The 21218-nt window shown below is 43.5% G+C and overlaps 1 protein-coding gene across 1 annotated transcript in view; it reads right to left on the bottom strand.

Annotated features, from left to right (window-relative positions):
- Positions 1–365: 365 nt before the first annotated feature.
- LOC129825395 (visinin-like protein 1) overlaps positions 366–21218 on the bottom strand; it is a 46867-nt gene continuing 26014 nt past the window's right edge. Inside the window, exons 3-4 of the mRNA XM_055885483.1 lie at positions 3399–3614; positions 366–2762 (exon numbers count right to left, since the gene is read on the bottom strand). Of these exons, the coding sequence (XP_055741458.1) occupies positions 2565–2762; positions 3399–3614 (414 nt within the window). The 3' untranslated portion in view covers positions 366–2564. The remainder of the gene's footprint in view (positions 2763–3398; positions 3615–21218) is intronic.

Raw genomic sequence — 21218 nt, 5'->3', positions numbered from 1 at the left:
TAATTCTACATACGCAATGCACAGGGTCTTTCACACTATCCTGAACCAGGGATCTTTTCAGTCAGTATGGCAGTTTAGTCAGCCTGCTTTCCTTTCACATAGCTTTGTATCATGGCTAAGACCATATTTGTCACTAGGCCAGTTCAACTCACATTTAGAGAGCTGAGACGTTCTGGAGTGCAGTAGATCTATACCCAAGACATCCTCAGGAAGACAATCTCTACCGTTGGTTTACCTGCTTATTCTAATATGAACTATACAGATTGGTTTTATATGCACTACTGCATACTATCACAACCCCCCTCAACTCAATCTAGTATAGTTACTTTCATTTTGTGCAATCTAATTCACACCTTCAGAAAACAGCCCATAGAGTTATTTTATTAGTTTAAATCACAACACAAGGACTAGCGCAGCCATGTCATCAGGGACACAATACATGCTACATGTACAACATAATCATTTAGTTTACATGGTTGCCATTGTTTACATTTGGTATCTGATAATAGTTTTTTTTCAGTACAAACATTTCTGGGCAAATATGTTCATGGAAAGTTTTAGATGACAGTCAGCCTAATCTCTTGAGGAATCGTGATGGATTTGGTCTCGGCATCGCAGTCAATTTGAATATGATTAAAATAACTCCTCCCAAATAAGCAGATGGCATGTGAAACAAAATGGGTAGTTAGTTACCAAATTGTAATAGTGATTTATACAAGCAGGGTCTACTTTAAACTAATATGTACAGGGGATTTATTAAATATTATCCAGTCAGGCTGGGGTCTTACAGCCTGGTCCCAGATCTGTTTGTGCCGTCTGGCCAACTCCTATGTTGTGCCGTTACAATAACCAATAGGAGTTGTAGGACCGCACAAACCAATCTGGGACCAGGCTAGGTGTCCGAGACTATTTCCAAGCTGGTGTCTTGCGTGGACGATAGGATACACTGCACCTGAAAAGGAAGAAGCTACTGTACAGTTTGTATGCTTCAGTATGTGAGAGAGGAATAAAAAAGTAGAAAAATTTGAACAATAAAGAGTAGCGTATCGTTAGGTACACTTTGGGCAAACTGTATAGCCTACCAAAACACATGGCTTAAGGGGTTTAGTCCTCTTGGCTTGGTTCATAAGGAATGGCATTCACTAGATCCTTAAAGACATTGTTTTTAAACACAATTGTTTTAAACTGAGAGAGACAAAACAGTATGAGGTTATACTGATCGATGTTTAACACAATGTCATACTGGCCATAGTTATTTTTTTCTTTACACCTATTAGTGGTATTAATAAACTCATGACAGGAACTTCGTCGAATTCAGCACATTGATATGCAACCTGTATCTACATTGAACTACATTGAAGAAATGGTGTGATGACATAGGACTAAAACGAATTGGACCAATAGTAGGTAGGATAAAATACACTTAAAATCTCTTCATTGTTAAAGGGCTGAGATTCATTTTCAGATAGCTTTTTATATTACAACCTCTCATTGGTTATGACTCACAGGGGATAATTCCCCTGACAATACTGATTATTTTTATTTCAATTTATTTCATTTCTTTTAGACAAATATTTTTGTTGACTATTGGTTTTGTCATTGTTAAATATGCCACATTCAATATCTCCTCGTTCCTAAATAGAGATGCAACAGGGATTTCTTAGCATCATAACTATTATTATTATCTACAAGTTTCATGCTCCCACATGTACGGCAGTCAAAAAGAATGTCATGACCAAACACAAAAAATACATCCCATACATCAATACTTGTAGAAGGATCTATACTGTAATATGATTTTTCTTATTCAATTATTATTATATTTTATGTTTAACTGTTTAACTGCATTTCATTAATAAGGCTTTGTCTTCATTATTCTAATAGAATGCAAAATGAGGAGATTATTTTTAAGGCGAAACCTAAAGGCATGCAAATGAACTACATTTATTTTCACCAACAGTACAAGCACGTTTGGAAGTAAAAGTGTTTGATGAATAGGCTACTAATCCATCTCTTCATCTATCCAAATCTAATCTTTTATAAGAATGGATACATGGTTTATCAGAAACAGTTACGTTACCATAGGAATTTGGTTTGGTTGACATTACTCAATATCTGAAACACACAGCTAGTGTCAGTAAACTCAGAACAATAAGTAGTAGCGTAATTCAACATAGCACATCACTGATGCTAAAGCTCCAGTGGATTGAGACGGTATCTATGGAAAATACATTGCACACTTTACATTTTGGCAGTTGATTTTAAATAATTTAAATAATATTTATATATCTCTATATATATTTGTGCGTGGTGTGAATATGTAGTGAGTGTGTGGTGATGCGTGTGTATCTTCGTGGGGTGTGTCTCGGTAAGTGTGTGTGTGTGTATATGTAAATATTTTATAGCAAATTAACATTCTCATGCACACAAGTGTTTCAAACACAAGAAGCAAATCCATTGAAAGGTAGTCCAAGCATAATTTCTTTTCAGTGGAAATAGCTGCAAACTGAATGGAACATGAATCTTCTGTGCAGTCTGTGGTGGTTCTCAATCCTCCCTCTCCTCTATTTCTGCAGGTCACACTGCAGGAGTAATACAATGGAGGGGTCACTCTTTGCTGCCTCTTTGAACTCGTCCAGTGATATCTGGTCGTCGTTGTTCTTGTCCATCTTGCTGAAGATCTTGTCCACTCGCTGCTGGGGTGTCAGGCCGTCCTCGTTCATCTTCATCATGATCACAGTCCCCACCATCTTGTAGATGGCCTTAACAGAGGGGGAGAAATTATCGTTCAGTCATTGTTTACTTAAGTAGAGACATTTATAGGTCAAACACACTCTCTGAAAAACCCAACCTGATTAGTATTCAAGGCACACAAGAGGGCATTTGGGGCTAGAGGAGGAAATGTCAAAGATTCAGAAGGTAAAGAGTAGGGCCGGGACGATACTCCTTAGTATCTTGGCAAGGAAACAAAACAGCCCAAATGTTGGAAACAAACATCATTATGTTGTTGTCATCCAGTCACATGTATTTATTTTCTAAGCCATAGAAACACAATGTTTTACATACAGCAGGTTTTTAAAGGACCAAAGAGTTTGGTCTACTTCGCGTTTTCATTTTTGCCATGGAAAACATATTGCGATATTGGTATTATCCCGGCCCTAGTAAAGAGTAAACCCTGGCCGTAAATTGGAGAACAAAAGTACATTTTTTAGATACTAATTTCCATGAATAATATCCCAACACTAATATGACATGAATGGCCTAAATGGCACCCTATTCCCTATAAAGTGCACTACTTTTGACCAGAGCCCTATGGCACTATATACAGAATAGGGTGCCATTTGGCACTAAGCATATAAATCATGATTAATCTCTATGGGCTGAACTCTGAACTTTACCTCGATGATCTCCAGCATCTCCACCCGTGTGATCTTGCCGTCTCCGTCCAGGTCGTACATGTTGAAGGCCCAGTTGAGTTTCTGTTCGAAGCTGCCTCGTGATGTGATGGACAGGGCACAGATGAACTCTCTGAAGTCGATGGTGCCGTCTCCGTTCTTATCAAAGGTCCTGAACGCATGCTGGGCAAACTTTGATGCATCTCCGTACGGGAAAAACTGAAAGAGAGAATGAAAACAGAAGAGATCCCATTTGAATTAGTTAGAAGAGGAACCCCGGCTTATAGACAGCTTAATCAATCATTCAAGACAATATCACATGTAGCTGGCTATACCTTTGATACACAGGAGGCTGGTGGGAGGAGCTATAGGAGGATGGGTTCATTGTAAAGACTGGAATAGAATAGGTGGAACGGTACCGTGTGTGTGTGTGCATGCAACTCTGATTGTGTGTCTGACGCTCAGTGTGTATGATACCAGCCCTGCAGCATATTGTTGAGATCCAGCAGAGGACTGCAATGCGGACCTAAGCTTTGTAGTCAGTCTGAGAGAGAAAGAGGAGGAGGAGAGCTGAGGAGAGGAGAAAAGTGGAGAGGAGAGGGAGTGAGAGGTGAGAGGCAAGGCGAATAGAAAAAGGAGAAGAGGAGTGAGAGGAGAGGAGGGAGTAGGGAGAATCCTCCATTCATCAGAGGGAACATTGTGGTGTTTTAACACGATTAAGCTCTCAAAAGGGCTCGGGGCTCCCGAGTGGCGCAGCGGTCTAAGGCACTGCATCTCAGTGCTTCAGGCGTCACTACAGACCCTGGTTTGATACCAGGCTGTATCACAACCGGCCGTGATTGGGCGGCGCTCAATTGGCCCAGCGTCGTCCGGGTTTGGGTTTGGCCGAGGTAGGCCGTCATTGTAAATAAGAATTTGTTCTTAACTGACTTGCCTATTTAAATAAAGGTAAAAAATGTAATAAATAAAAGGCTGCCATTTCCAGCCATTAACTTTAAACAGAGCCTGCCTACTTTAGAGCAGTGGTCTGACTTTTCTTAAGGATATATTTTTTGTTTTGATTATACTTTTTTCTCCAGAAAAAATAACTGTTGGGAGTATATATGATATTGTAAGCTTTTAATCTGTTAAATTCACTGATAAAACGGACTCTTAAATTGACAGCTAAGATATTTTATGTAAAAAAATGCTGCGACTCCGCGAACGGTGGTTTGGTGGTCCCCGGAACAAAAAAGGTTGGTCTGAAATGACTCCACACTAGGTCTGGTCAAAAGTAGTGCACTTCAAAGGGAATAAGGTGCCAATTGGGATGCACACCTTGAGTGTTCCTCCCTCTAAGCTCACAGTCAGTGGTGTAGTGGAGGGTAAACAGTTTACCCACCTTTTGCAGAAAAATTAATTAAAAGTATTGGGAGTGTTACTTTTTTCACCGCCACCGGTGAGTTTACCCACATATGTCTTTACCACTACATCACTGCTCTGCCGACTCAGCGGCCTTGTGGTTAGAGCGTCCGCCCTGAGATTAGAAGGCTGTGAATTCAATCCCTGGCGAGTCATACCAAAAATGGGACCTGATGCATCTCCGTTTGGCACTCCAAGCTATTGCATTAAGGAGATAGATTGGGGGTAAAGCCCTGTGATAGGCTAGCGTCCTGTCCAGGGTGTGTACATCAAGCTGCCTCACACTACAGAAACAGGAGATAGGCTCCTGCCCTATGAGCCACTAAGGCTTGGTCTGGTGATAAACAAAAGACTGTTTAGTGCCAATCCGAAAGACTCAATAATATAATTTATAATTCTGCCTAAATCTTAGCATATAGTTCCAGAATTTTTATTCTCACGTCACATTTCAAGGACATCATCGTCAACAAATCATTAATTTGTTCATCTGTTTTAGGGAGGATGATGTCCCTAAATGTAAAAGTTCTTTACTACACTGGGATCGCCAAGTTCTTTACTACACTGGGATCGCCCCCCCCCCCCCCCCCCCCCCCCCCGTGGGACGGTTGAGCTATCGTAGGCTAATGTGATTAGCATGAGGTTGTAAGTAACAAAAACAAATCCCAGGACAAAGACATATCTGATATGGGCAGAAAGTTTAAATTATTTTTAATCTAACTGCACTGTCAAATTTACAGTAGCTATTACAGTGAAAGAATACCATGTTGTTTGAGGAGAGTGCACAATTATGAACTTGAAAATATATTAATAAACTAATTAGCCACATTTGGGCAGTTTCAACATATATGCAATGGTTCCTTGGATCAGTCTAAAACTTTTGCACATACACTGCTGCCATCTAGTGGCCAAAATCTAAATTGCGTCTGGGCTGGAATAATACATTATGTGCTTTCTCTTGCATTTCAAAGATGATGGCACAAAAATAAAAAATTAATTATTTGTATTATCTTTTACCAGATCTAATGTGTTATATTCTCCTACATTCATTTCACATTTCCACAAACTTCAAAGTGTTTCCTTTCAAATGGTATCAAGAACATGCATATCCTTGCTTCTGTTACTGATCTACAGGCAGTTAGATTTGGGTATGTCCTTTTAGGCGACAATTTAAAAAAAGGGTTGGATCCTTAAGAGATTATTAACGTCTACCCTTCTTGTTGAGTGCTGAATAAAAACAGATTAGGGTTGCGAACATTCCAGAAAAATTCCCCAAATTCCCTGTTTTTTCAGAAATCCTGATTGGAAGATTCTGTATTTCCTGCTTATTCCCTCTTAATTCCAAGAATCTTCAAACCTGGATTTTTTTTTTGCAACCCTAACACAGAACCATATCCCTATTCCTGGACTTACTTTAGGCTGTGGTTCAAACAGTGCATCCATAAGCAATACACAGATGGACAGGGTAGAGGCTAATGGGCTACAAAGAAACACTATGTAGAATATGATGAGTTTCTGTAATCTAGATGTGAGGTTGTGGTTTGGTTTGGTTCTCCAGGGGACCAGGCTAATTCATTAGAGCAGACCTTCTACTTGCCCTATCTGATAGCAGGAGTAGAGGTGTTGGGGAGCCCTGCTCAACTCTCAAAACACATACAACACAATGGGATGTGCCACTGCCAGACTAATCACTTCAGATCTAATTGTTGTGAAAATGTTGCTTTGGTGTGTGGCACTGCCAGGATGTAATGCACACTGTGATGCAGCATGCGAAAATTCAAAGTGACTCCCTCACAGGGCTGGCCCTGGTGCTCCATATAGCCTGGAACTGTCTGGATGTTCCTGTTCAGCACATGTCCCTAATCAGTACCTGTCCATGTTCAGTACCTGTTTCTGTCCATGTTCCAGTACCTGTCCCTGTTCAGTACCTGTCCCTGTCCCTGTTCAGTACCTGTTCCTGTTCATTACCTGTCCCTGTTCAGTACCTGTCCATGTTCAGTACCTGTTTCTGTCCATGTTCCAGTACCTGCCCCTGTTCAGTACCTGTCCCTGTTCAGTACCTGTCCCTGTTCAGTACCTGTTCCTGTTCAGTACATGTCCCTGTTCCTGTTCATTACCTGTCCCTGTTCATTACCTGTTCCTGTTCAGTACCTGTTCCTGTTCAGTACCTGTCCCTGTTCCTGTTCATTACCTGTCCCTGTTCATTACCTGTTCCTGTTCATTACCTGTCCCTGTTCAGTACCTGTCCCTGTTCAGTACCTGTCCCTGTTCAGTACCTGTTCCTGTTCAGTACCTGTTCCTGTTCATTACCTGTCCCTGTTCATTACCTGTTCCTGTTCAGTACCTGTCCCTGTTCATTACCTGTCCCTGTTCATTACCTGTCCCTGTTCATTACCTGTTCCTGTTCATTACCTGTCCCTGTTCATTACCTGTTCCTGTTCAGTACCTGTCCCTGTTCAGTACCTGTCCCTGTTCAGTACCTGTCCCTGTTCAGTATCTGTTCCTGTTCAGCACCTGTCCAGTACCTTACCCTGTCCAGTACCTGTCCCTGTTCAGTACCTGTCCCTGTTCAGCACCTGTCCAGTACCTCCCCTGTCCAGTACCTGTCCCTGTTCAGTACCTGTCCCTGTTAAGTACCTGTCCCTGTTCAGCACCTGTCCAGTACCTTACCCTGTCCAGTACCTGTCCCTGTTCAGTACCTGTCCCTGTTCAGCACCTGTCCAGTACCTTACCCTGTCCAGTACCTGTCCCTGTTCAGTACCTGTCCCTGTTCAGTACCTGTCCCTGTTCAGTCAGGAGGGTCAGGACAGTAGAGAGGGAAAGAAAGACCTGCAGAAGTGGAGAGAGAGGGGCGGGGAGAGAGAGAGATAGAGAGAGCCAGAGATAGCAACACATAAATAGAGATGGAGAGGGTAAGATAGAGAGTAGAGGGAGAGAGAAAGAGAGGGAGAAGAGAGACTGTGCATCTCCTGCTGATTATTCCTCCCTGAGAATATATCCAGTTATGAAACACTTGGTTATGAAAACATTTTTTTTAATCGCTCTGGAAAAATGACTGCTAAGTGACTAAAACCTAAATGTAAAATGTAAAAGCTCTAGAGACAAGTGGACCAGGACAATTGGACTGACTGACTGTGAAACATCTCCTTTTAAGCCCTCATTTATCTGATCCTTTCCCTTCCTGTCCTTATCTGATATGGAGGCTATGCATTGGTTAAAAAACAAGACAGAAAAAAGAGCAATACATGGAGAATTAGTAGTGGCAGGTAGTGGTCATAGTAGCCTGGTAGTGGCAGGTACTGGTCATAGTAGCCTGGTAGTGGCAGTTACTGGTCATAGTAGCCTGGTAGTGGCAAGTACTGGTCATAGTAGCCTGGTAGTGGCAGGTACTGGTCATAGTAGCCTGCTAGTGGAAAGTACTGGTCATAGTAGCCTGGTAGTGGCAGGTACTGGTCATAGTGGCCTGGTAGTGGCAGGTACTGGTCATAGTAGTCTGGTAGTGGAAAGTACTGGTCATAGTAGCCTAGTAGTGGCAGGTACTGGTCATAGTGGCCTGGTAGTGGCAGGTACTGGTCATAGTAGCCTGGTAGTGGCAGTTACTGGTCATAGTATCCTGGTAGTAGCAAGTACTGGTCATAGTAGCCTGGTAGTGGCAGGTACTGGTCATAGTAGCCTGGTAGTGGCAGGTTCTGGTCATAGTAGCCTGGTAGTGGCAGGTACTGGTCATAGTAGCCTGGTAGTGGCAAGTACTGGTCATAGTAGCCTGGTAGTGGCAGGTTCTGGTCATAGTAGCCTGGTAGTGGCAGTTACTGGTCATAGTAGCCTGGTAGTGGCAAGTGCTGGTCATAGTAGCCTGGTAGTGGCAAGTGCTGGTCATAGTAGTCTGGTAGTGGCAGGTACTGGTCATAGTGGCCTGGTAGTGGCAGGTACTGGTCATAGTAGCCTGGTAGTGGCAGTTACTGGTCATAGTATCCTGGTAGTAGCAAGTACTGGTCATAGTAGCCTGGTAGTGGCAGGTACTGGTCATAGTAGCCTGGTAGTGGCAGGTTCTGGTCATAGTAGCCTGGTAGTGGCAGTTACTGGTCATAGTAGCCTGGTAGTGGCAAGTACTGGTCATAGTAGCCTGGTAGTGGCAAGTGCTGGTCATAGTAGCCTGGTAGTGGCAGGTACTGGTCATAGTAGCCTGGTAGTGGCAAGTACTGGTCATAGTAGCCTGGTAGTGGCAGGTACTGGTCATAGTAGCCTGGAATTGAAACTGATATGCTCAGTTTCATAATTGTTAACAGAGCACATAGCACTGTGAATATTATAACAGCCCATTTTCGCTTAACAATGTCTCTATGAATTACCAGTTAATATCCCCTGATAACGGACAGCTCATTAGAAATGAGCCATAACTTATATTTTATCACCACCATATTTTACAGTAGGTGTGGGTTTCTTTTCTGCTTCTGCTTACCCCTCTAGCATTGAGATGCAGTGTCTTAGACCGCTGAACCAGGGTGTCTGTAGTGACCCCTCTAGCACTGAGATGCAGTCCCTTAGACTGCTGAACCAGGGTCTGTAGTGACCCCTCTAGCACTGAGATGCAGTGCCTTAGACCGCTGAACAAGGGTCTGTAGTGACCCCTCTAGCACTGAGATGCAGTCCCTTAGACCGCTGAACCAGGGACTGTAGTGACCCCTCTAGCACTCAGATGCAGTGCCTTAGACCGCTGGTCCTGTGGCCCTTGTTAAGGTCAACGGCATCATTAACTTTACCCAGTACCAAGATAATTTGGCTGAAAACTTGGTTGCCTCTGCCAGAAGGCTGAAAACGCAAGTGGATCTTCCAGCAAGACAATAACCCCAAGCACTAATCAAAATCCACAAAGAAATGGTTATTTGGCCACATAATCAACATTTTGCAATGGCCATCCCAGTCTCTGGACTTGAAACCCATTGAAAACCTGTGGTTTGAATTGAAGAGGGCAGTCCATAAGTGCAGACGAATGATATCAAGGATCTGGAAGGATTCTGTATGGAGGAACGATCTAAGATCCCTCCCAATGTGCTCTCCAATCTCATAAAACATTTGAGAAAAGGCTCAGTGTCGTTATCCTTGCAAGGTGAGGTATTGAAAGGCATTGAAAACAGAGGTGTAAATGTTGACCTCTACCTTTTTGATAAAACAAATGTATTACTTGTTAGACTAAATATCTTTCTCTGAGCAATTGTATTAGTATAAAATAATATAATCTCCCCAAAAACTTGAACAACATAGCTCAGTATTTGAATTATTTCTTTTATATAGTCATTTTTGCTCATCTTTATCAATGGTGCCAATAATTTCAATATATATATATACATTAGATGTCGACCGATTAATCGGAATGGCCGATTAATTAGGTCCGATTTCAAGTTTTCATAACAATTGGTAATCAGCATTTTTGGACGCCGATTATGGCCGATTACATTGCACTCCACGAGGAGACTGCGTGGCAGGCTGACTATCTGTTACGCGAGTGCAGCAAGGAGCCAAGGTAAGTTGCTAGCTAGCATTAAACTTATCTTATAAAAAACAATCAATCTTAACATAATCACTAGTTAACTACACATGGTTGATGATATTACTAGTTTATCTAGCTTGTCCTGCGTTGCAAATAATCAATGCGGTGGCTGTTAATTTATCATCGAATCACAGCCTACTTCGCCAAACGGGTGATAATTTAACAAGCGTATTCCCTAAAAAAGCACTGTCGTTGCACTAATGTGTACCTGTCACGCCCTGGCTTTAGTATTCTTTGTTTCATTTATTATTTTAGTTAGGTCAGGGTGTGACATGGGGAAGGTATGTGTTTTTTGTATTGTCTAGGGTGGTTGTATGGTTTAGGGGGTTAAGTAGAGTAGATGGGTTAGTGTTCAGTGTAGGTGTCTAGGAAAGTCTATGGTTGCCTGAATTGGTTCTCAATCAGAGACAGCTGGTTATTGTTGTCTCTGATTGGGAGCCATATTTAAGGCAGCCATAGGCTTTAGCTGTTTGTGGGTAATTGTCTATGTTGAACGTTTGTTGCTTGTCTGTGCACTTACGTTATTTAGCTTCTTTGTTGTTTTGTTGTTTTGTTAGTTTGTGTATAGTGTTCGTTTTGTGTTTTCTCTCTCTTCTCAATAAAAGAAGATGTATTTTCCACACGCTGTGCCTTGGTCCACTGTCTATCAAGAAGACGATCGTGACAGTACCTAACCATTCATCAATGCCTTTCTTAAATCAATACACAAATATATATTTTTTAACCTGCATATTTAGTTAATATTGCCTGCTAACATGAATTTCTTTTAACTAGGGAAATTGTGTCACTTCTCTTGCGTTCTGTGCAAGCAGAGTCAGGGTATATGCAGCAGTTTGGGCTGCCTGGCTCAATGCGAACTGTGTGAAGACCATTTCTTCCTAACAAAGACCGTAATTAATTTGCCAGAATTTTACATAATTATGACATAACATTGAAGGTTGTGCAATGTAACAGCAATATTTAGACTTAGGGATGCCACCCGTTAGATAAAATACGGAACGGTTCCGTATTTCACTGAAAGAATAAACGTTTTGTTTTCGAAATTATAGTTTCCGGATTTTACCATATTAATGACCTAAGGCTCGTATTTATGTGTGTTATTATATTATAATTAAGTCTATGATTTGATATTTGATAAAGCAATCTGACTGAGCGGTGGTAGGCAGCAGCAGGCTCGTTCGTAAGCATTCATTCAAACAGCACTTTTCTGCGTTTGCAAGCAGCTCTTCGCTGTGCTTCAAGCATTGCGCTGTTTATGACTTCAAGCCTATCAACTCCCGAGATTAGGCTGGCAATACTATAGTGCCTATAAGAACATCCAATAGTCAAAAGGTATATGAAATACAAATGATATAGAGAGAAATAGTCCTATAATTCCTATAATAACTACAACCTAAAACTTCTTACCTGGGAATATTGAAGACTCATGTTAAAAGGAACCACCAGCTTTCATTTGTTCTCATGTTCTGAGCAAGGAACTTAAACGTTAGCTTATTTACATGGCAAATATTTCACTTTTACTTTCTTCTCCAACACTTTGTTTTTGCATTATTTCAACCAAATTGAACATGTTTCATTATTTATTTGACACTAAATTGATTTTATTTATGTATTATATTAAGTTAAAATAAAAGTGTTAATTCAGTATTGTTGTAATTGTCATTATTACAAATATGTATATAAAAATCGGCCGATTAAACGGTATCGTCTTTTTTTGGTCCTCCAATAATCGGTATCGGTATCAGCGTTTTCCTACTTACAAAGCATGTAGAGGTCTGTAATTTTTATCATAGGTACACTTCAACTGTGAGAGACTGAATCTAAAAAAATCCAGAAAATCACATTGTATGATTTTGAACTGATTAACTTGCATTTTATTGCATGACATAAGTATTTGATACATCAGAAAAAAAAAACTTAATATTTGGTACAGAAACCTTTGTTTGCAATTACAGAGATCATACATTTCCTGTAGTTCTTGACCAGGTTTGCACACACTGCAGTAGGGATTTTGTCCCACTCCTCCATACAGACCTTCTCCAGATCCTTCAGGTTTCGGGGCTGTCGCTGGGCAATACGGACTTTCAGCTCCCTCCAAAGATTTTCTATTGGGTTCAGGTCTGGAGACTGGCTAGGCCACTCCAGGACCTTGAGATGCTTCTTACGGAGCCACTCCTTAGTTGCCCTGTCTGTGTGTTTCAGGTCGTTGTCATGCTGGAAGACCTAGCCACGACCCATCTTCAATGCTCTTACTGAGGGAAGGAGATTGTTGGCCAAGATCTCGCGATACATGGCCCCATCCATCCTCCCCTCAATACGGTGCAGTCGTCATGTCCGCCTTTGCATAAAAGCATCCCCAAAGAATGATGTTTCCACCTCCATGCTTCACGGTTGGGATGGTGTTCTTGGGGTTGTACTCATCCTTCTTCTTCCTCCAAACACGGCGAGTGGAGTTTAGACCAAAAAGCTCTATTTTTGTCTCATCAGACCACATGACCTTCTCCCATTCCTCCTCTGGATCATCCAGATGGTCATTGGCAAATGTCAGATGGGCCTGGACATGCGCTGGCTTGAGCAGGGGTACCTTGCGTGCGCTGCAGGATTTTAATCCATGACGGCGTAGTGTGTTACTAATGGTTTTCTTTGAGACTGTGGTCCCAGCTCTCTTCAGGTCATTGACCAGGTCCTGCCGTGTAGTTCTGGGCTGATCCCTCACCTTCCTCATAATCATTGATGCTCCACGAGGTGAGATCTTGCATGGAGCCCCAGACCGAGGGTGATTGACCGTCATCTTGAACTTCTTCCATTTTCTAATAATTGCGCCAACAGTTGTTGCCTTCTCACCAAGCTGCTTGCCTATTGTCCTGTAGCCCATCCCAGCCTTGTGCAGGTCTACAATTTTATCCCTGATGTCCTTACACAGCTCTCTGGTCTTGTCCATTGTGGAGAGGTTGGAGTCTGTTTGATTGAGTGTGTGGACAGGTGTCTTTTATACAGGTAACGAGTTCAAACAGGTGCAGTTAATACAGGTAATGAGTGGAGAACAGGAGGGCTTCTTAAAGAAAAACTAACAGGTCTGTGAGAGCCGGAATTCTTACTGGTTGGTAGGTGATAAAATACTTATGTCATGCAATAAAATGCAAATTAATTACTTAAAAATCATACAATGTGATTTTCTGGATTTTTGTTTTAGATTTAATCTCTCACAGTTGAAGTGTACCTATGATAAAAATTACAGACCTCTACATGCTTTGTAAGTAGGAAAACCTGCAAAATCGGCAGTGTATCAAATACTTGTTCTCCCCACTGTATATAGACCCAGGCTCAGGCAGCCACAGCTGGCCTAGTAAACGCAGATGTCAGTGGGGTAGAAAGGAATAGAGCACAGGTGAACAACGCCACAAGCACAGCCAAGGGATGGAGAGAGATTGGAAAAGGAAAGAGGGTGAGAGAGAGAGAGAGAGATTATCTATTTCACTTGCTTTGGCAATGTAAACATATGTTCCCCATGCCAATAAATTGAATTGAATTGAGAAAGCGATAGACAGATAGAGAGAGGAATGAAGAAAGAGAGAATTGCAGAGAGAGAGAGAGAGATGCAGAGACCTCGCTCGCTGTGGCCACATTAACTTTGCAGTCACACTCATAATGGAGGCCATTTCACACAATCATAACAGCAGTGGCCATGATCAGGCTCTGGATGGAACAAGGCTTATACAAGCAGAATGACAACAACCCTGTCTGTGGTAAATCACTCTACTCTCTGAGATGTTCTTTCTCTTAACAACGATAACAGGAGAACATGTCAGAATAAAAGCTTTCACTGTAGCCTACATCATCTGAAACAGTTAGGATATCTTTCAAACAGCTATATTGCTATTTTAGTGACATGCTAACTGGAAGTGGATGAAAGGTAGAGACTGGGTGGATACCATCATAAGACCATGACCATTACTACGCAACAACATAAACATCCATGGAGACTTCCCATAGGGAACAGGGTGCTATAACGCAACAACATAAACATCCATGGAGACTTCCCATAGGGAATAGGGTGCTATAACACAACAACATAAACATCCATGGAGACTTCCCATAGGGAATAGGGTGCTATAACACAACAACATAAACATCCATGGAGACTTCCCATAGGGAATAGGGTGCTATTTGCGACGGAACCCTGGGCTGGATGGCCTGCCATCTCTCTAGTCTCTGCTCTAAACATGGCATGCTGAGTGACAACGCACACAGGACAACCAATAATGCCTGGGCTGGACGGGTGCCATGGCGACTCTCTCTGTCTCTGTGACATAACATTTTCCACTGGCAGTATGTCACATGAAGACATAGAGAGGCAGAGCTTGTTTGTGCTTGAGGCTAGCCCTGGATGGGCCAGTGATATACAGCTAAATTCATGGGGTTGTAACCTGCATCTTTCATCAAATAAACAGTTTTCAACATCACTTATTAATCACTTATTGATCAGTAACTGTCACACAAAATCCTGACATTGAGTCTACAGGGAAGAGTACACAAGTCGAGATTGTCATAAAACAAATTCTTCACTGAAAGTACAGAGTCCTCAATAGATGCCTTGTCCCTCCAAATAAGCCTACTGGCATACTACTACAATAGAATGAATCACCTGCAGGTATTCCCAAACTGGGGTACGCGCAATGCTGTCGGGGGTACGCCAAATAAAAATGTGATTCACATTTTTCTTTAAAGATATTCTTTTTTCTTCACATTTTCAAACAGTCCATTTATATTTTCCAACGGGGCTATACATTTGGGTGAGTTTTTTTTCTCGCCTGAGTAGCCTCGTTTCACATCCAAAAATAAAATTAAACCATCTAGTGTTCAGCGAAATAACAACACAATGTCAAATACAGGTAGCTTAGTCAAATAATTAACATCCAATCCCATTAACCGTTACTCTCGCACGGGAATTCCACTAATGGTCCGTATGTAGCCAAATGTAGCTGCTTCTCATGTTGGTATCTGGACTGATGGCGCAAAAGCCATGACAGGGAGACATAGAGCAGTTGCTCCCGACGCCACTTGGGTACACTGCCGCATCCACCGAGAGGCTCTTGCTGCCAAGGAAATGCCTGACAGCTTGAAAGACGTTTTGACACTACAGTGAAAATGGTTAACTTTGTTAAAGCAAGGCCCCTGAACTCTCATGTATTTTCTGCACTATGCAATGATATTGGCAACGACCATTTAAAGCTTTTACAACATACAGAAGTGCACTGGTTATCAAGGGGCAAAGTATTGACAAGTTTCTTTTAAATGAGAGACGAGCTTAAAAGTTTTCTTTATTGACCATCCTTTTCACTTGTCTGACCGCTTGCATGATGACGAGTTTCTCACACGACTGGCCTATCTGGGTGATGTTTTTTCTCGCCTGAATGATATGAATCTAGGATTACAGGGACTCTCCGCAACTATATTCAAGGTGTGGGACAAAATTGAGGCTATGATTAAGAAGTTGGAGCTCTTCTCTGTCTGCATTAACAAGGAAAATACACAGGTCTTTCCATCATTGTATGATTTTTTGTGTACAAATGAACTCAAGCTTATGGACAATGTCAAATGTGATATAGCGAAGCACCTGAGTGAGTTGGGTGTGCAATTACGCAGGTACTTTACCAAAACGGGTGACAGAAACAACTGAATTCGTTATCCCTTTCATGCCCTGCCTGCAGTCCACTTAACGATATCTGAACAAGAGAGCATCATCAAAATTGCAACAAGCGGTTCTGTGAAAATGTAATTTAATCAGAAGCCACTGACAGATTTCTGGCTTGGGCAGAGTATCCTCAGAGTATCCTGCCTTGGCAAATTGCGCTGTCAGGACACTGATGCCCTTTGCAACCACGTACCTATGTGAGAGTGGATTCTCGCCCCTCAATAGCATGAAAACTAAATATAGGCACAGACTGTGTGTGGAAAATGATTTAAGACTGAGACTCTCTCCAATACAACATTGCAGAGCTATGTGCATCTTTTCAAGCACACCCTTCTTATTAACCTGTGGTTATTATTAGTTATTCACTATTTTCGATTAACAATTTTATATGTTTTATGTTTTATGGTTTATTTATGGTTCAATAAAGAGCAAAACTATTCATTATTATTATATTATTACTTGTGCCCTGGTCCTAAAAGTGCTCTTTGTCACTTCCCACGAGCCGGGTTGTGACAAAAACTCACTCTCATTCTTCTGTTTAATAAATGTATCGTATAGTGTGTGTGTGTGTGTGTGGCAGGCTTACAATGATGGAAAAACAACATTTGAGAGTGCGTTGACCCTGGTGCTCGAGGGGGTACGCAGCTGCAGGTTGAATGTTTGAAGGGGTACGGGACGATACACATTTTGGGAACCACTGATCTAATACATTACAAGTCGTTGCTATAAACCCGTTGGCAGACTACGACAGCATTACAAGGCATTGACATAAGCTCAAGTTGAACTCTTACCACTGTTACATTTTGAGAACCGTGACACTAAACAACGGAGGACTTTGTTTTTAATAAAGACATGAATCATGCATGAATAAGGATTTGTGTTTTATGCAAGTTCTCCAACTACAACAGATACAGTTGGCCTATTTTCAGACCCTGACAGCACACAAGAAGCAGACCTTGAGTAGAAAAGCAGACAGAGATGGCAGGGAGAGGGAGCTGTTAGCCTGTTACTGCATATAGTTGTTGGCAGGGAGAAGGAGCTGTTAGCCTGTTACTGCATATAGCTGTTGGCAGGGAGAAGGAGCTGTTAGCCTGTTACTGCATATAGCTGTTGGCAGGGAGAGGGAGCTGTTAGCCTGTTACTGCATATAGCTGTTGGCAGGGAGAGGGAGCTGTTAGCCTGTTACTGCATATAGCTGTTGGCAGGGAGAGGGAGCTGTTAGCCTGTTACTGCATATAGCTGTTGGCAGGGAGCTGTTAGCCTGTTACTGCATATAGCTGTTGGCAGGGAGCTGTTAGCATGTTACTGCATATAGCTGTTGGCAGGGAGCTGTTAGCATGTTACTGCATATAGCTGTTGGCAGGGAGCTGTTAGCATGTTACTGCATATAGCTGTTGGCAGGGAGCTGTTAGCCTGTTACTGCATATAGCTGTTGGCAGGGAGCTGTTAGCCTGTTACTGCATATAGCTGTTGGCAGGGAGCTGTTAGCATGTTACTGCATATAGCTGTTGGCAGGGAGCTGTTAGCCTGTTACTGCATATAGCTGTTGGCAGGGAGCTGTTAGCATGTTACTGCATATAGCTGTTGGCAGGGAGCTGTTAGCCTGTTACTGCATATAGCTGTTGGCAGGGAGCTGTTAGCATGTTACTGCATATAGCTGTTGGCAGGGAGCTGTTAGCATGTTACTGCATATAGCTGTTGGCAGGGAGCTGTTAGCATGTTACTGCATATAGCTGTTGGCAGGGAGAGGGAGCTGTTAGCATGTTACTGCATATGGCTGTTGGCAGGGAGAGGGAGCTGTTAGCCTGTTACTGCATATAGCTGTTGGCAGGGAGCGTGAGCTGTTAGCATGTTACTGCATATGGCTGTTGGCAGGGAGAGGGAGCTGTTAGCATGTTACTGCATATAGCTGTTGGCAGGGAGCTGTTAGCATGTTACTGCATATAGCTGTTGGCAGGGAGCGTGAGCTGTTAGCATGTTACTGCATATGGCTGTTGGCAGGGAGAGGGAGCTGTTAGTATGTTACTGCATATAGCTGTTGGCAGGGAGAGGGAGCTGTTAGCCTGTTACTGCATATAGCTGTTGGCAGGGAGCGTGAGCTGTTAGCATGTTACTGCATATGGCTGTTGGCAGGGAGAGGGAGCTGTTAGCATGTTACTGCATATAGCTGTTGGCAGGGAGCTGTTAGCATGTTACTGCATATAGCTGTTGGCAGGGAGAGGGAGCTGTTAGCATGTTACTGCATATAGCTGTTGGCAGGGAGCTGTTAGCATGTTACTGCATATAGCTGTTGGCAGGGAGCTGTTAGCATGTTACTGCATATAGCTGTTGGCAGGGAGCTGTTAGCATGTTACTGCATATAGCTGTTGGCAGGGAGCGTGAGCTGTTAGCATGTTACTGCATATGGCTGTTGGCAGGGAGAGGGAGCTGTTAGTATGTTACTGCATATAGCTGTTGGCAGGGAGAGGGAGCTGTTAGCCTGTTACTGCATATAGCTGTTGGCAGGGAGCGTGAGCTGTTAGCATGTTACTGCATATGGCTGTTGGCAGGGAGAGGGAGCTGTTAGCATGTTACTGCATATAGCTGTTGGCAGGGAGCTGTTAGCATGTTACTGCATATAGCTGTTGGCAGGGAGAGGGAGCTGTTAGCATGTTACTGCATATAGCTGTTGGCAGGGAGCTGTTAGCATGTTACTGCATACAGCTGTTGGCAGGGAGAGGGAGCTGTTAGCATGTTACTAAATATGGCTGTTGGCAGGGAGAGGGAGCTGTTAGCTTGTTACTGCATATAGCTGTTGGCATGGAGAGGGAGCTGTTAGCCTGTTACTGCATATAGCTGTTGGCAGGGAGAGGGAGCTGTTAGCCTGTTACTGCATATAGCTGTTGGCAGGGAGCGTGAGCTGTTAGCATGTTACTGCATATGGCTGTTGGCAGGGAGAGGGAGCTGTTAGCATGTTACTGCACATGGCTGTTGGCAGGGAGCTGTTAGCATGTTACTGCATATAGCTGTTGGCAGGGAGCGTGAGCTGTTAGCATGTTACTGCATATGGCTGTTGGCAGGGAGAGGGAGCTGTTAGCATGTTACTGCATATGGCTGTTGGCAGGGAGAGGGAGCTGTTAGCATGTTACTGCATATAGCTGTTGGCAGGGAGAGGGAGCTGTTAGCCTGTTACTGCATATGGCTGTTGGCAGGGAGAGGGAGCTGTTAGCATGTTACTGCATATGGCTGTTTGCAGGGAGAGGGAGCTGTTAGCATGTTACTGCATATGGCTGTTGGCAGAGAGAGGGAGCTGTTAGCATGTTACTGCATATGGCTGTTGGCAGGGAGAGGGAGCTGTTAGCATGTTACTGCATATAGCTGTTGGCAGGGAGAGGGAGCTGTTAGCATGTTACTGCATATAGCTGTTGGCAGGGAGCTGTTAGCCTGTTAGTGCTTATGGCTGTTGGCAGGGAGAGGGAGCTGTTAGCATGTTACTGCATATAGCTGTTGGCAGGGAGCTGTTAGCCTGTTACTGCATATGGCTGTTGGCAGGGAGCGTGAGCTGTTAGCTTGTTACTGCATATAGCTGTTGGCAGGGAGCTGTTAGCCTGTTACTGCATATAGCTGTTGGCAGGGAGCTGTTAGCCTGTTACTGCATATAGCTGTTGGCAGGGAGCTGTTAGCCTGTTACTGCATATAGCTGTTGGCAGGGAGAGGGAGCTGTTAGCATGTTACTGCATATGGCTGTTGGCAGGGAGCTGTTAGCCTGTTACTGCATATGGCTGTTGGCAGGGAGCGTGAGCTGTTAGCTTGTTACTGCATATAGCTGTTGGCAGGGAGCTGTTAGCCTGTTACTGCATATAGCTGTTGGCAGGGAGCTGTTAGCCTGTTACTGCATATAGCTGTTGGCAGGGAGCTGTTAGCCTGTTACTGCATATAGCTGTTGGCAGGGAGCTGTTAGCCTGTTACTGCATATAGCTGTTGGCAGGGAGCTGTTAGCCTGTTACTGCATATGGCTGTTGGCAGGGAGAGGGAGCTGTTAGCATGTTACTGTATATAGCTGTTGGCAGGGAGAGGGAGCTATTAGCATGTTACTGCACATGGCTGTTGGCAGGGAGAGGGAGCTGTTAGCATGTTACTGTATATAGCTGTTGGCAGGGAGAGGGAGCTGTTAGCATGTTACTGCATATGGCTGTTGGCAGGGAGAGGGAGCTGTTAGCATGTTACTGCATATGGCTGTTGGCAGGGAGAGGGAGCTGTTAGCATGATACTGCATATGACTGTTGGCAGGGAGCGGGAGCTGTTAGCATGTTACTGCATATAGCTGTTGGCAGGGAGCGTGAGCTGTTAGCATGTTACTGCATATGGCTGTTGGCAGGGAGAGGGAGCTGTTAGCATGTTACTGCATATGGCTGTTGGCAGGGAGAGGGAGCTGTTAGCATGTTACTGCATATAGCTGTTGGCAGGGAGCTGTTAGCCTGTTACTGCATATGGCTGTTGGCAGGGAGAGGGAGCTGTTAGCATGTTACTGTATATAGCTGTTGGCAGGGAGAGGGAGCTATTAGCATGTTACTGCACATGGCTGTTGGCAGGGAGAGGGAGCTGTTAGCATGTTACTGTATATAGCTGTTGGCAGGGAGAGGGAGCTGTTAGCATGTTACTGCATATGGCTGTTGGCAGGGAGAGGGAGCTGTTAGCATGTTACTGCATATAGCTGTTGGCAGGGAGCGTGAGCTGTTAGCATGTTACTGCATATGGCTGTTGGCAGGGAGAGGGAGCTGTTAGCATGTTACTGCATATGGCTGTTGGCAGGGAGAGGGAGCTGTTAGCATGTTACTGCATATAGCTGTTGGCAGGGAGCTGTTAGCCTGTTACTGCATATGGCTGTTGGCAGGGAGAGGGAGCTGTTAGCATGTTACTGTATATAGCTGTTGGCAGGGAGAGGGAGCTATTAGCATGTTACTGCACATGGCTGTTGGCAGGGAGAGGGAGCTGTTAGCATGTTACTGTATATAGCTGTTGACAGGGAGAGGGAGCTGTTAGCATGTTACTGCATATGGCTGTTGGCAGGGAGAGGGAGCTGTTAGCATGTTACTGCATATGGCTGTTGGCAGGGAGAGGGAGCTGTTAGCATGTTACTGCATATGACTGTTGGCAGGGAGCGGGAGCTGTTAGCATGTTACTGCATATAGCTGTTGGCAGG

The sequence above is a fragment of the Salvelinus fontinalis genome, chromosome 27 (assembly GCF_029448725.1).
Source record: "Salvelinus fontinalis isolate EN_2023a chromosome 27, ASM2944872v1, whole genome shotgun sequence".
NCBI lineage: Eukaryota > Metazoa > Chordata > Actinopteri > Salmoniformes > Salmonidae > Salvelinus > Salvelinus fontinalis.
This window is presented reverse-complemented; position numbering and strand designations above follow the sequence as displayed.